Below are 13,125 nucleotides of genomic sequence, written 5' to 3' on the forward strand. Positions count from 1 at the left end.
TGGGGATATATGTATATGTATAGCTGATACACTTTGTTGTAAAGCAGAAACTAACACACCATTGTAAAGCAATTATACTCCAATGAAGATGTCAAAAAAAAATCAGATGCATTTTTGTACATGAGCAATGAACAATCTGAAAAGGAAATTACAAAACTCATTCCATTTATAGTAGCATCATAAAGAATAAAATACTTAGGAATTAACCAAGGAGGTGAAAGACTTGTACAATGAAAGTTACGAAAATTGCTGAAAGAAAGACAAGCACGTGGAAACACATCCCACATTCATGGATTGGAAGACTTAATACTGTTAAAATGTCAATATTACCCAAGTAATCTACAGATTCAATGCAATTCCTATCAAAATCCCAAAGATGTTTCTTGCGGGAAAAAAAAAAAATTCCATCCTAAATTTTTTATGGACTCTCAAGGGACCCAAATAGCCAAAACAGTCTTGAAAAAGAGCCAAACTGGAGGACTTAGAACTTACTCTAAAGATAACACTAATCAAAACAGTGTGGTGTTGGCGTAAAGACAAACAGACTAATGGAGCAGAATAGAGAGCTCAAAAATAAACCCTCACATGTGTGGGCAACTGACTTCTGACAAGGGTGCCAAGACCCTTCAATGGGGAAAGGACAGTCTTTTCAACAAATGGTGCTGAGAAAACTGGATATCCACGTGCAAAATAATGCAGTTTGACCCTTACCTAACACAGTATACAAAAATTAATTCAAGGGACTTCTCTGGTGGTCCAGTGGTTAAGACTCCGTGCTCCCAATGCAGGGGGCCCAGGTTCGATCCCTAGTCAGGGAACTAGATCTCACATGCCGCAACTAAAGATCCTTGCGTGCCGCAATGAAGATCCCACATGCCTCATCTAAGACCCAGCACAGCCAAATAAGTAAATAAATATTTTTTAAAAATTAACTCAAAATGTATCAGGGATATAAATGTAAAACCTAAAACAATAAAACTCTTAAAAGAAAACATAGGACAAAAACTTAATGACATTGAATCTGGCAGTGATTGCTTGGATAGAATACCCAAGGTACGGGCAACAAAAGAAAATATAGACAATTTGGACTGCCTCGAAATTAAAAAAAAAAAATTGTACGAAATGGAAGAAAGTATTTGCAAGTCATATTTCTGACAAGTAATTACTATCCAGAATATATAGACAGTTCCTAAAATTCAACACAAAACTCAAACAACTTGAGTAGACGTTTCTCCAAAGAAGATATCTGAATGGCTGATAAGCACATGAAAACATGCTCAACATCACTAATCATAGGGGAGATGCAAGTCAGAACTGTAATGAGACCCACCCCATACCCAGTAGGGTGGCTACTGTAAAAATTAAGCAAACAAGTCCCGGTGAGGATGTGGAGAAATTGTAACCCTTGTGCACTGTTGATGGGATCTGAAATGGTGCAGCCGCTCTGGAAAACGGTACAGAGGTTTCTCAAAAAATGAAACCGAGAACCCCCATGAGCACCAGCAGTACCCCAAAGAATTGAAAACAGGATCCCAGGGAGATATTTGTACCCCCATGTTCGTAGCAGCGTTATTGACAGTAGGCAAAAGGTGGAAGCAACCCAGGTGTCCATCAGTGGGCGATACATGAACAAAACGCGGTCCCTTCGCACAATAGAATACTCAGCCTTACACAGGAAGGAGATTCTGACACCTGCTACAACATGGATTAACCTTGAGGACACTATGCTAAATGGAATAAGCTGGTCACAAAAGGGCAAATACTGTCTGATGCCACTATACAAGGTCCCTAGAGTCATAATCATAAAGACAGAAGGTAGAATCAGGGTTTCCAGGGGCTGGGAACAGGGGGATGGGAAGTTATAACGGGGACAGAGTTACAGTTTTACAAGATGAAAAGTCTGTGGATGGATGTGGTGACAGTTACACGTTATGAACGTATTTAATACCACTGAGCTGTGCACTTAAAAATGGTTAAGATGGTAAATTTTATGTGTATTTTACCACAATTTTTTTTAACAATAAAAAGGAATGAACTGTTGATACCCACAGAGAAAAGAGTAGAGAGAGTTTTGAGACACAGCATGGAAGGGTCACCTGAGGGTGGAAGCAGAGGTTGGCGGGAACCCTGGAGACTCCAGAGGGTGTGAGCCTGTGGGCTCCCAGACCAAACTCTGAGGCTGCGTTTCTGGAGTTACACGTCCCAAAGTTAAGCTGTTTCCATGGCAGCCACAGGAGACACAGATGCCGGACCCTTCTTCCCTTGCCCTGAGGGAGAAGTTTAGAAGACCGTCTGGGGACTTCCCTGGCGGTCCGGTGGTTGGGACTCTGCACTTTCACTGAGGTGGCCCGGGTTCAGTCCCTGGTCGGGAACTAAGATCCCACAAGCCGTGCGGTGCTGCCAAAAAAAACTAGATAATATAAAAATAAAAGACCATCTGGGTCAACAGCGTTTGTCAACAGGGAAATGCACATTAAAACAACAAGATCCCACTCCACACCTGTCAGAATGGCCAAAATGCAGAGCACTGGCAACCCCGGATGCTGAGCAGCGGGGACCCTCGTCACCGCCGCTGGGAACGCCGAATGCTGCAGCCGCTTTGGGGGGCAGCGCGTGGTCTCCCACAACCTGAGCCCACTCTCACCACGCGATTCAGCCATCAAGCCCCTTGGTACTTACCCAGAGGAGTTGAAAACTTACGTCCACACAGAAACGTGCACGCAGATGTTTATAGCAGCTTTAATCATGGTTGTCAAAACTTGGAAACAGCTAAGGTGTCCTTCGGAAAGTGAATGGATACATAAACAGTGGTCCATCCAGACAGAGAAATATTACTCAGCACTAAAAAGAAAGGACCTATCAAACCATGAAAAGACATGGAGGAACCTTCAGTGCGTATGACTGAGTGAAAGAAGCCAGTCTAGAAGGCCTACCCACTGTGTGCTCCAGTTCTGTGACATTCTGGAAAAGGTAAAACTGTGGAGACAGTGAAAGGGTCACTGGTTGCTGGGGGTTGACGGGGAGGGATGAACAGGCAGAGCCGAGGATTTTTAGGGCAGGGAGACTACTCTATGTGACGCTGTCATGGAGGACACACGTCGTCATACGTTTGTCCAGACCCCCAGAAGGCACAGCACGGAGCGTGAGCCCTCGTGTAAACTACAGGCTGTGGGTGGTGATGGGGGTCATCGGTTGTAATGAACGTTTTCATCGGGGACGTTGATGGTGGAGGAGGCTGTGAGGTGGGGGCAAGAGATACGTGAGAACTCTACCTTCTGTGAAGTTTTGCACAAACCTAAAACTGCTCTAAAAAGTCTTTTAAAACTGAAAAGGAAAAAGCTGTGTGTGGAGCCCGTTACCTTTTTCCACTGAGGTGAAAGGGACAAATCTGGCCAAGAGTGGACTGATGTTGGGGGACAGCGTGCTCTTTAATGAAGGCAGTCTGGGCGCCAAAGCCTCGTGACGGGGGCGCTGCCTTGTTGTGTGCGGACGGAGGCCCCCCGGTGCTCTGGGCCCTCTGGGGGGGATGGGCCTTCCAGGCACTGCTTCCCATCTGTGCTGCCCCGAAAGGAGGGCAGATGGCCCTTCAGCGACTGGCGTGACTGCTGCGGCACCAGAGACCATGTGTCCTGAGCGCCGAGCCCTTGGCCCCACTGACCGAGGTCTTGTTCTCCCACCAGCTGGACATTTTATGCAACGAGGAGATCCTTGGCAAGGACCACACGCTCAAATTCGTCGTTGTCACAAGGTGGAGATTCAAGGTGAGACTTTGACATGATACGTTGTATGTGATTTTCAGAATCTGCTCAGAATAGCAGCTGCTTTTGTGGGCACATTTGTTTCCTGGAGCTTAGGAATAACGACCAGACCAGGCACGGGGTTGTCGGGAATGCAGCCGTTGTGAAGTCGTCGGCCTCAGAGTTGTGTGGTCGGGGAAGGCATGGTCTCCAGGCCCTGACTCGCCCCACCCCTCCTGGTTGAGGTGACCGATGTTCTGGGAGGGAGTGGCCACTGCAGTCAGAGGACACGTCCCCTCGAGCCGCAGCGCCTCTCTCTGGAACAGGAGGCAGATGAGTGGGACCCCATCTTCAGGGGCTGCCTGGGAGCAGGGGAGAGACAGCCCGGCCGACACCCCCAGCTGGAGCCGAGGTCTGAGAGCGAGTGGGGCACAGAGAGAAAGGGCAGGGGCAGGTGTGGGAACCGGGCGTGGAGCTCACCCTCGGCCGCTGACGAGTGTGGGACCGTCGCCAGCCTGTCCCCTTTGGGGTCACCGGTGCCGTTCCCTCGCCCCCTTGTCTTGCAGAAAGCACCGCTCCTGCTGCACTACAGACCCAAGATGGACCTGCTGTGAGCCGCGGCACAGCAGAGACTCAGCTGCCCGGGTGCCCCGCGAGTACGCAGCCAGGCGGGGCCACCAACGCGTAGGATGCTGCCCTGGGCACCGTTTGGACTGGATGCCGAACAGAGAATATTTATCACTTTTGTATGAGAATCGCACTCGCGAGGCGCTGCGGCACAGGGCTACGGACGTGCCGCGCCTCGCGGCCGGGGCCGCCTCTGCTCCAGCGGGAGGGGGTGGCGACGGCCTCCATCCCGACCCGTGACCTTTGCTTGCTTTCCAGGTCTTGAAAATCTCGGTCACTTCCGTTCCGTTTATGAATTAGGTTTCACGATAAGCCCCCAAAATACTTGTACGTTTACTGAATCCTTCCTAAGTTATTGACAAAATGTCTTTTCACGGTGAATGACGATATTTATGTTGCCTTTAGCTTCCTGAAGACGTAGAAGATATATAAAAATTTAATTTAAAAGCATACCAAAAGAGGCTTCCATGAGTATCGTGAGTTAACCATGGTATTTCATTTTCCCCGTCAGGGAACGTGAAGCCGAGGGCCGCCCCGACTCCCGGGGGCCCGCAGCCCGGCTGGGGGGCTGCACCCTGACCCCGATGCGGCTGCCCCGCCCGGTCGGCAGGGCGGACCGTGAGACGACAGTTCGCAGAACGATTCTCGTTCTCAAAAATTGCTTCTTTTAAATAGGGCACAAGTTGTTCAGTGCCGTCGTTTAACTTCCCGCTTATTCTTTCCCGTTTTTGTTTTGCTGAAGAGATTGATGGTGGTGGCGGGGGGCCTTTCCCGAGACGGCGCCCCCGTCCGCGGCGGGGCTGGTACCCAGGGGGCGTGTCTCCACCAGAGCCCCCCGTGTGCAGACCCCGGGTCCCACCACGCCCGCCTTCAGAGGTGGGCACGTCACCGTGCTCTCGTGGAGCAGCTGGCACACTCTGGCCGCTGTTGGCGGGGACGCTCGAGCCACAGAGGGCGGGCGGGCGGGCCCCTACGCGGCTGAAGCTGCTTTTCCGGTGACTTAATGACCTACAGCGCGAGCAGACGCAGCACACCCTCTGTTAGCCCTTTCTCCTCCCAAATGTTAATATTTTTGTGGAATTGGAGAATAAACTCTTTGCCAGCACATCCATTTTTGTTCCTTTAAGATAGTAACTTGGAATGTGTAAAGACAGGAGCAAGGAGACGGGCCTTCTCCGGGTGGTAAGCCGGTCCCCACTCCATGGCCGTCCCTGTCCGCATCCGCTGGCTTCTGCCTGACCTTTGGGCTCCTCCCCCTCTGTCACCTCCTGCATCACCGGGGCCCTGGGGTCCTGGGGCCGCCTCATTTGGTAGGTGGTCCTGACGGTGGCTTGAGAGCCGGTTTTTCCATGAAGAACTTCACCTTGGTGACTAGAATTTTTCTTGAACTTGCTTTGGAAGTGGTGGTTGAGCTCATCGACATTCAAGTTAGTTTGTTTGTTTTCTGCTTCCTGTCCCATACTTAGAAGTGTCAGGAGCAGCTCCTTAGTGATGGGGAAAACAAATGAACTCAGTCCGAGTGGTCTTACTGTGAGGCCTTTCAAAAACATAAAACCGAGTTTTTGTTAGGGATTGGTCAAAATTCATCTCTTTATTTAAGCCCGTTATTCCCGGGACTGTTGGAGTTATTCAGTTACCTGAGCTTGCTATTCATCCAGATCATTTTTTAGGGTTACTATTCAAGGGTTCAGTGAGTAGATGTGTATGACTAAGTATTACCTGTCTACCTCAAATACACATTTCTGCTGAAGCGTTCTGTAAAACCGTGTGTTCTCAATGCAGTTGAAGTGTAACATTAGAATTTAGGTATTTTCCTGTGTGATGAAAGTAAGGAAGGATTAAACAGTATGAGCGTCCAAATTCAAATAAAATTAATTCACAGGTCAGATTAAAATGAACCTGGCTGTATAATCTCATAGTATATATTTGTAACTTTGCAGCTATCTTTGCAATCACTTGAATTTGCTATGGTGCTAAGCTGACGTACTTATTAATACACAGAGAGGTGGAGATGAGTCAGGGCTGGCGCCACCGTCCGCACTGGGCCCTGGCCACCTGCTGACCCCGCGTTGGTATCCGTGTTACCCTGATGAAACCTCAGCAGTACCCATTTTTCTAAGAAGTCCTCGTGCAGACCGTCTTCACCTGCAGGAGACCCCTGTTCCCACCACCGCTGGTCTGACCGCAGCCTTACGGGGACGGAGTGGGGGCCCTGCCCTCAGAGAGAAACTTTCACTTTTCTCTCGTGTCCGTTGAACATCAAAGGCAGAATTTTATCTTTTCCAGCATGAAAGCCAGGATCAGTTAGTGATTGAATCCTATTAAGTTGTTTTTTTTTTTTAACAGATGGAGTTACTGTGAAGTAGTTTTCACAACTATTTTTGCTGGTAAAACGAGTGCTGTCAGTTACCCCGCGGCACCCTCAGCAGCACAGGGTCTCACTAGGTACAGGTGTCATGAAAATAGAAGATTCAGATAGAATATATAATATTGAATTTAAGATTTGGGGGGTTAAAAAGAAGAAAACCTAACTTTATAAAATTATTTATTCTATTTTAAGCCTTCTATCATATTTTCCCATCCAATTGTTTGGTTTCAGTGGTCCAGCTTTATTTACAGGCATATAAGATAAAATTGTGAGGTGTTTTGCAAGCTTCTTCTTTTTACTTTGAGTAGCTTTTAATTTGTGTGTTGTGTGTTACGTGGATGAGGAGCGGTTTATGCTTCTGTGCAATAGGCTCCAGCGTGCGTTCACTAGACTTAGGGTGAATCGTCCGTAGCATCTGTTCTGCTGGATTGAGGCAGCGTAGGCGGACTCTCAGAACGTGTACGTTCAGCTCTTTGGTTTTCCTTTTCCGTCGTTGTTCTCATGAAAACACTGTTGCTGGGAGTGTACGTGGGCCTGTGCAAGGGGCCTCGGCCATCGGTAAGAAAGAGTGAGTGACCGGCCAGCGGCCGCAAGTTGACGTGTGGCCTAGACTGGCCACGTGCCTCAGACCCCGCCTGCTGGTGGCCCAGGACGCACCCCCGTGTCGACCGCAGATATGACGGTGCTACTTTCCCAGGCTCCTGAGCCCGCCAGGGCGTGCGGCCTTGATGCCTCCTCATGGCATTTGAGGTCTTTAGAAATTCGTTTGTTTTTTCTTCAAAGCCCACAGGATGGATTTTACAGTGATTTTGAAGTGTGTCATTGGATTGAGTATTATAGGAACAAGCCAGCTGATTTCTACTTTGTACGTGAATATTTGATGTGCTCTCAAAACACTGAAAACACATTTAGTACAGATAAATCACAAAAAGTTCAGTTTCTCTGTTTCCTCAGGAAATCGTTTACACTCCAGCACAGCACGTGTGACCTTAGCGTAATAAACCAATGTGTTTCTCTGCCTTGGTATTTAAACAAACTAAATAGGTTGGGATAAGTCGATTAGAAAACGATTCAAGCGACACCGAAATCATCACTAAGATTCTGTCCCTTCCTGGGGACTGCCAGGCCCCTCACCAGCTCACTGGAGTCTCCGCATCCATGGGTGCATCTGAAGGGGGCCTGAAGTTTACATGTCCCCTAGAACGTGTGTAGCATTAGCGTAATTGTCTATTTCAACAGCTTCATTGGGTGCAAGAAAACCATTTTTCCCATATGATGCAGCGTTCAGGGGTGAGAGCCCTTGCCGACCCTGGCATCCCGCGTGGAGATCGGGGGCTCTGGGGGATTGTGGAGGTGACGCTGCAGACACACGTTTTTGACTGTTTAGTTTGGAAGTTTACATTTTTTATGCTTTGTGTTGGTGTGTAATTTTTTGTACTCTTGGTGGCTAGTTTTTATCTAAAATCTTTTTTGGAATATTGCTTAACTGTTTTGATTTTATGATAGTGAAGCTTGTATTCAGTGTTTTGCCAATTGCTATTATATGCTTGTAATAAAAGCAAAAGGAAAACCTACCTAGTTCTCTGAGGCTGGACATTTGTTACCTAAGATGTTTGTAAGAGCGTGAGATAGGTTCCCTGTTAGGGTGATACAGCGTAAGGAAGAGTGCCGTGGTATTGGTGAGGGCGCATGCGCGCCACACCAGGCTCCCTCCCCCGCCCCCCGCCCCGGTCTGGACCCTCACAGGTTAATGACTCTGCCCCACATGGCGCTCGTGGCTGTGACCTTGGATGCAGAACTTCATTAAGCTGGTCCAGTGTTGGCACCAGAGGTTTGATGGGAGCTCTGGGAGCCCACACTCATCTGTTTGCTTGGAGAGAGAACTGTCTTTGGTTTGCAGCTGTGTGTGCCAGGGAACCTGTGTTAAAGAAAACCTCTGATTCCCATGAGCGGTGGACCGCCGGTAGGAATTGCACCCTCTCTTGGCGTGTTGGGACGCGTGTGCATACACGTTTCTCGTGCGGGTGCCCTCTGCCTCCCTCCTCCCTTTTGTTCTGTCCAGGCCTTGGTGGGGGGCGGTGAGCGATGCCCTCCCACACGGGAGGTTCTAAGACTCATCTCTTCCGGGAACACCCGCACACACACACCAGCGTAATTTTAATCTCGGCACTGGGGCCCTGTCAGGTTGACACATGCAATCAGCTATCGCAGACAATTTACTGTACCCAAAACTTTTAATTTTTAAAGGTTAAGTAATTTACAGCAATCTTGAAAATCTGAGGAAACTAGGATTGAAAAAATGGGAGAATATGTTGACCAAAATTATGCGCTCGTGGGTTTCAGATCATTAAACTTTAAAGATAAATTTAGTCTTAAGAAACTAATGTTACCTATTTTACTTATTTTTAGTAAGTCGTTTACTCCACCTAACGAATGTCAAGCTGCCGAAGCCACGTGTAAATGTCCGTGTTCACCGAGGCGCTGGGTGAACTGCAGGGATGGCAGGAAGCAGGCTTCATCAGGTCCCGTTCGCTGGGCTCCACGTGGGCAACGAGCCGGGGCCCCGGATGCCAGGAAAAGGCAACTCCAGGAAAGAGTGAGAAGGAGATTAGCCAGGCCCAAGTCTCCCCTGCCCCTCAGCCCCTGAGCCTGGGAGGAAGGGCTGCGAGGGACAGTTGGCTGCGCCCGCCTGTAGCTCTCACAGGAGATTTGCTTCTCCAGCGAGACTCCATTTGCATGAAACATGCAAGTCGCGCTTTAACCGGCAGCGCTGTTACGGATGTGATCGTGCATCCCCTGCCGTGAGACAGAGGCTTTGGAGGCCGCAGGAAAGGAGCACACAGCACGCACAGCCAGGGGCCTCTGCCATACCTGCTGCCTGGCTGAGGATAAACGTCTCCCTTTGACTTTTGGTTCTTACGGATAAAACCCCCAGTGGGGCCAGCAGTCCTCGTTGGGGCAGCTGTGGCCAGGCCCGGGGGATGGGGCCCTCCTGCTAGGTCGGTAACCTCGCGACGCCCACTCCCAGTTGCGCTGGAGTGCAGCCGTGCTCCTGTAAGTAACAGGCTCCTGCAGGGTGCACAGGCAACCGTTCCGTCCAGGCGGCAGGCAACACCCCATGCATTTGGTGTGTTTTTGTTTTACGTGGCGGGTGGCCATGAGATGCTTCCCCAGTGCCTGAGGGCTGTCAGCCTCAACCACCAGCAGGCTGACTGTCTCTGGATTTTATTTGAATGTGAAAATATAAATCATTTGACAATGAATCCTGTGGGCTGTTTTTTTTTTAATGTGTATTGGGTACTATAATAACAAAGTTGCTTCTTTAGGAACATTTTTAGTCAAAAATCTTTTGAAGCATAAACAGATCTGGCCTTTATAACAAACAGACCAAGTATGAAAATGCACCAACTAAGTACGTATTCTTGTTGGTGGCAAATGGCTTTTTCCACTAACATCTCAGGAAGCACGAAGCAGGCATTAATTCCAGCTCAGTCCTGGGAGGCGTTTCTGGTGATTCTACTGTTTACAGGCTGTTGTCTGTAGGACCCCAGGGCTCTGGGGCTGGGGTTGGTGCGGGGGAGTCCTGGGACCCCAGGGCTTGGGCGGGGAGGTCCTGGGGCCCCAGGGCTCTGGAGGGAGGGGTGTGGTCCTGGGACCCCAGGGCTTGGGCGGGGAGGTCCTGGGGCCCCAGGGCTCTGGAGAGATATGGGGAATGGTCCCAGGACAGCCCGGGCTCCTGAGGGTCAGGCGTCCCGGGATCCACACTTCTCTGCCCGGTCCTGCGTGGTGCTTTGGCTGTGCAGGTGTTACAGGTGTTAGTCCTCCTAACCCTCGGCTGTCTCCGACCCCACACCTGGGGCAGCGGAGGGGCCCGGAGCCCATCTCTGGCGAACGCAGCCAACACGGCTGGAAATACCGCCTGATGGAGCTGCGGCTGGTCGGTCCGCCTGCTCCCCCAACGCCCGGTTGGCCCCGTGAGGGTTCCTTTCGGGAGCTTGCTTAGTGACGCTCCCAAGGGTGAAGTGGGGCCCCCGGGACCCACCAGAACCGCAGGGTGTGTGTTCTGTTGGTCGTCCAGCGTGGAGAGCACTTCCTCGCACTGTGGCAGGGTTGCCTTTCACCTGTGACGCTCGTGCGCTCAGACCCCCTTCAGGGACTTGCAGAGGGGCTTCCGGGTTTGCCCTCCCACAGGTCTCACGTATTTCTAGTTTGGCTTCTTTCTTGTATTTCCTCAGGGAGGCGGGGCACCTGCTTCTGTGGAATGGAGAAGACGCTGGTGTTTGTACCGAATCTGCTGGTTCAGAGAGTGGCGGTTGGGTGTCCTGGACGCCCGCCCAGGCAGCAGTGTCACAGCAAACACATGGACCCCTTTGCTCCTCCGCGGGCTGCATCTGCGCGGCTGCATCTCGAAGAATACTGACGGTGAAGGAAGCTTGCTGTGCATTCCGACTGGAGTGGGAAGATGCTTAACGTCTCCATTTAAGCGCAGTTGTGGAGTTTGGATAAATACCGTTGACTAAGTCGAGAAATTTCCTTCTGTTAAAGCTCACTAGACATTTTAGTCTAGAATGTGTAATTTCCATTTTTTAAATTACAAATTTTAAGTAAAAAAAAAAAAATTTAACACTAGACATTTTAGTCTAGAATGTGTAATTTCCATTTTTTAAATTACAAATTTTAAGTAAAAAAAAAAAATTTAACCTGTTTTGTTTTTGGATTTTTAACACATACACAGATTCATGCAGCCACCACTACAATCAGGACACAGAACGGCTCCATCATTCCAAAGACCTCCTGAGTGCAGGTCCTTTTCTGCCACCACCCCCATAACTCCTGGCAACCACTGATCTCTCCGGCATTATAATCTTGCCTTTACCAAGGCCAAGGCGGCTCCAGCTCCCGGTCAGGTCCCCACAGAGGCTCCCGAGTAGAGACCTTTATCTGCCCATGTGAGGACAGAAGGACTAGTGTGCGCCCCGGGCTGCTGTCTGCATGGGGCTGGTGTCCTGTGCTATTTGTACAAATAAACCTGAGGCAGGATCTGTCAAAAAAAAAAAAATGTCGTGTAAATAGAATTGTACACGTCACCTTTGAGACTGCATTCCTTGACTCAGCATACTGCCTTTGACATCCATCCGAGTGGCCAAATAGTTCATACTTCCTGTGATATGGATGGACCACAGTTTGCCAGTTCACCTGATGAAAGGCTTTTGCATTTTCAATTTTTGATGATTGTGAACCTCATGTACAGGTTTGCATGTGGACGTAAGGTTTGTTTCTCTACAAAGTAGGATTTCTGGGTCGTGTGGTGAGTGTATGTTTAAGAAACTGCTGAACAGGATTTCCCTGGTAGTCCAGTGGTTAAAATCTGCCTTCCAATGCAGCGGGCGCGGGTTCTATCCGTGGTTGGAGAACTAAGATGCCACGTGCCATGTGTTGTGGCCAAAAAAAAGAAAAAGAGAAAAGAAACCTCTGAGCAACAGTTTCCAGACTGGCTGCCTGAATTTGCATTGCATTTCCAACTGGGGTTTTCTCCACCCTCTCAAGCTTCCGTGCCCTGTTCTGCCCGCCTTGATGCCACGGGCCAGTGGGATGTCCTGCAGGGTGTCCAGGGGACCTGGGCACTCTTCAGACGACATGGCCACCAGGAGGAGGGTCCGCGCTGAGTGCAACTGCTGGCTGTTGCAGGAAGTGCAGGCTGCCCAGCCCGAGACACACTGACCAACGGCTGCGCACCAGGTGCGGGGGCCTCGCTGACCCCTGGGGAGGAGGCCGCCTCCAGCACGGCGGCCGCTCGGCTTAAACTGTTGGTGCCTCCGGCACCTGTGAGGTCACAGGCTTGGTGAGGGTGCGGTGAAGTAAAGGGGCGTTGGGGACCACCGGCCGCATCATTCTGGAATCTGTTCTGGAATCCGCACCCTGCAGCTTGGGGTTGGGAGGGGCCCTCGCGGTGTTTACTGGGGTCAGCTGCAGCGTCTCCATCCCATCCACGGAAGGGCACTGTTTTCTCCACACTGCACTTTAGGACCAGCTGCAGAGTCCTTGCCGGGACTCAAATCTCGGAGCCGCAGGAGAGCACCCGCCTTGTGCCCTGCCCGCTGCCCGGCACCCTCGGACCCAGATGGCAGAGCTCGGGGTCCTGTGGCCCTGCCCCTCCGACCCAGCCCAGTCTGGCTGAGGCAGGACCCTACTCTCTGGGCAGCAGCTGCAAGAGGAGGGCGACAGCTTGCGCGGAGGCCGCCCTTCACGCTCAGGCCTCCAAGGGAATGGGGTTCAAGATGGCCCCGGGCTCCCTCCAGGCACTTCCACCAGGCGAGCTTCGTCCCCAGCAAGGCCCAACTCAGCGCGGGAGACCTGGTGGCTGCCGCCGTCACAGCCCTGTCCTGGGCAGCT

General features: G+C 50.6%; 1 protein-coding gene across 3 annotated transcripts in view; it reads left to right on the plus strand.

Annotated features, from left to right (window-relative positions):
* The window catches only part of PCGF3 (polycomb group ring finger 3), a 45,389-nt gene extending 34,185 nt beyond the window's left edge, over nucleotides 1-11,204 (plus strand). Inside the window, exons 9-11 of one of the 3 annotated variants that reach the window (XR_008617946.1) lie at nucleotides 3,681-3,761; nucleotides 4,304-10,342; nucleotides 10,409-11,204. Coding sequence is in view for 1 of the 3 variants with exons in the window: in XM_028492460.2 (XP_028348261.1) it covers nucleotides 3,681-3,761; nucleotides 4,304-4,351 (129 nt within the window). In the remaining 2 variants the exon portion in view is untranslated. Of the gene's footprint in view, nucleotides 1-3,680; nucleotides 3,762-4,303 lie in introns of all 3 variants that reach the window. The other 2 variants (XR_008617947.1, XM_028492460.2) reach the window with 2 other exon arrangements.
* Nucleotides 11,205-13,125: the final 1,921 nt, after the last annotated feature.

This window comes from Physeter macrocephalus, chromosome 7 (genome assembly GCF_002837175.3).
Source record: "Physeter macrocephalus isolate SW-GA chromosome 7, ASM283717v5, whole genome shotgun sequence".
In the NCBI taxonomy this organism is placed as follows: Eukaryota; Metazoa; Chordata; class Mammalia; order Artiodactyla; family Physeteridae; genus Physeter; species Physeter macrocephalus.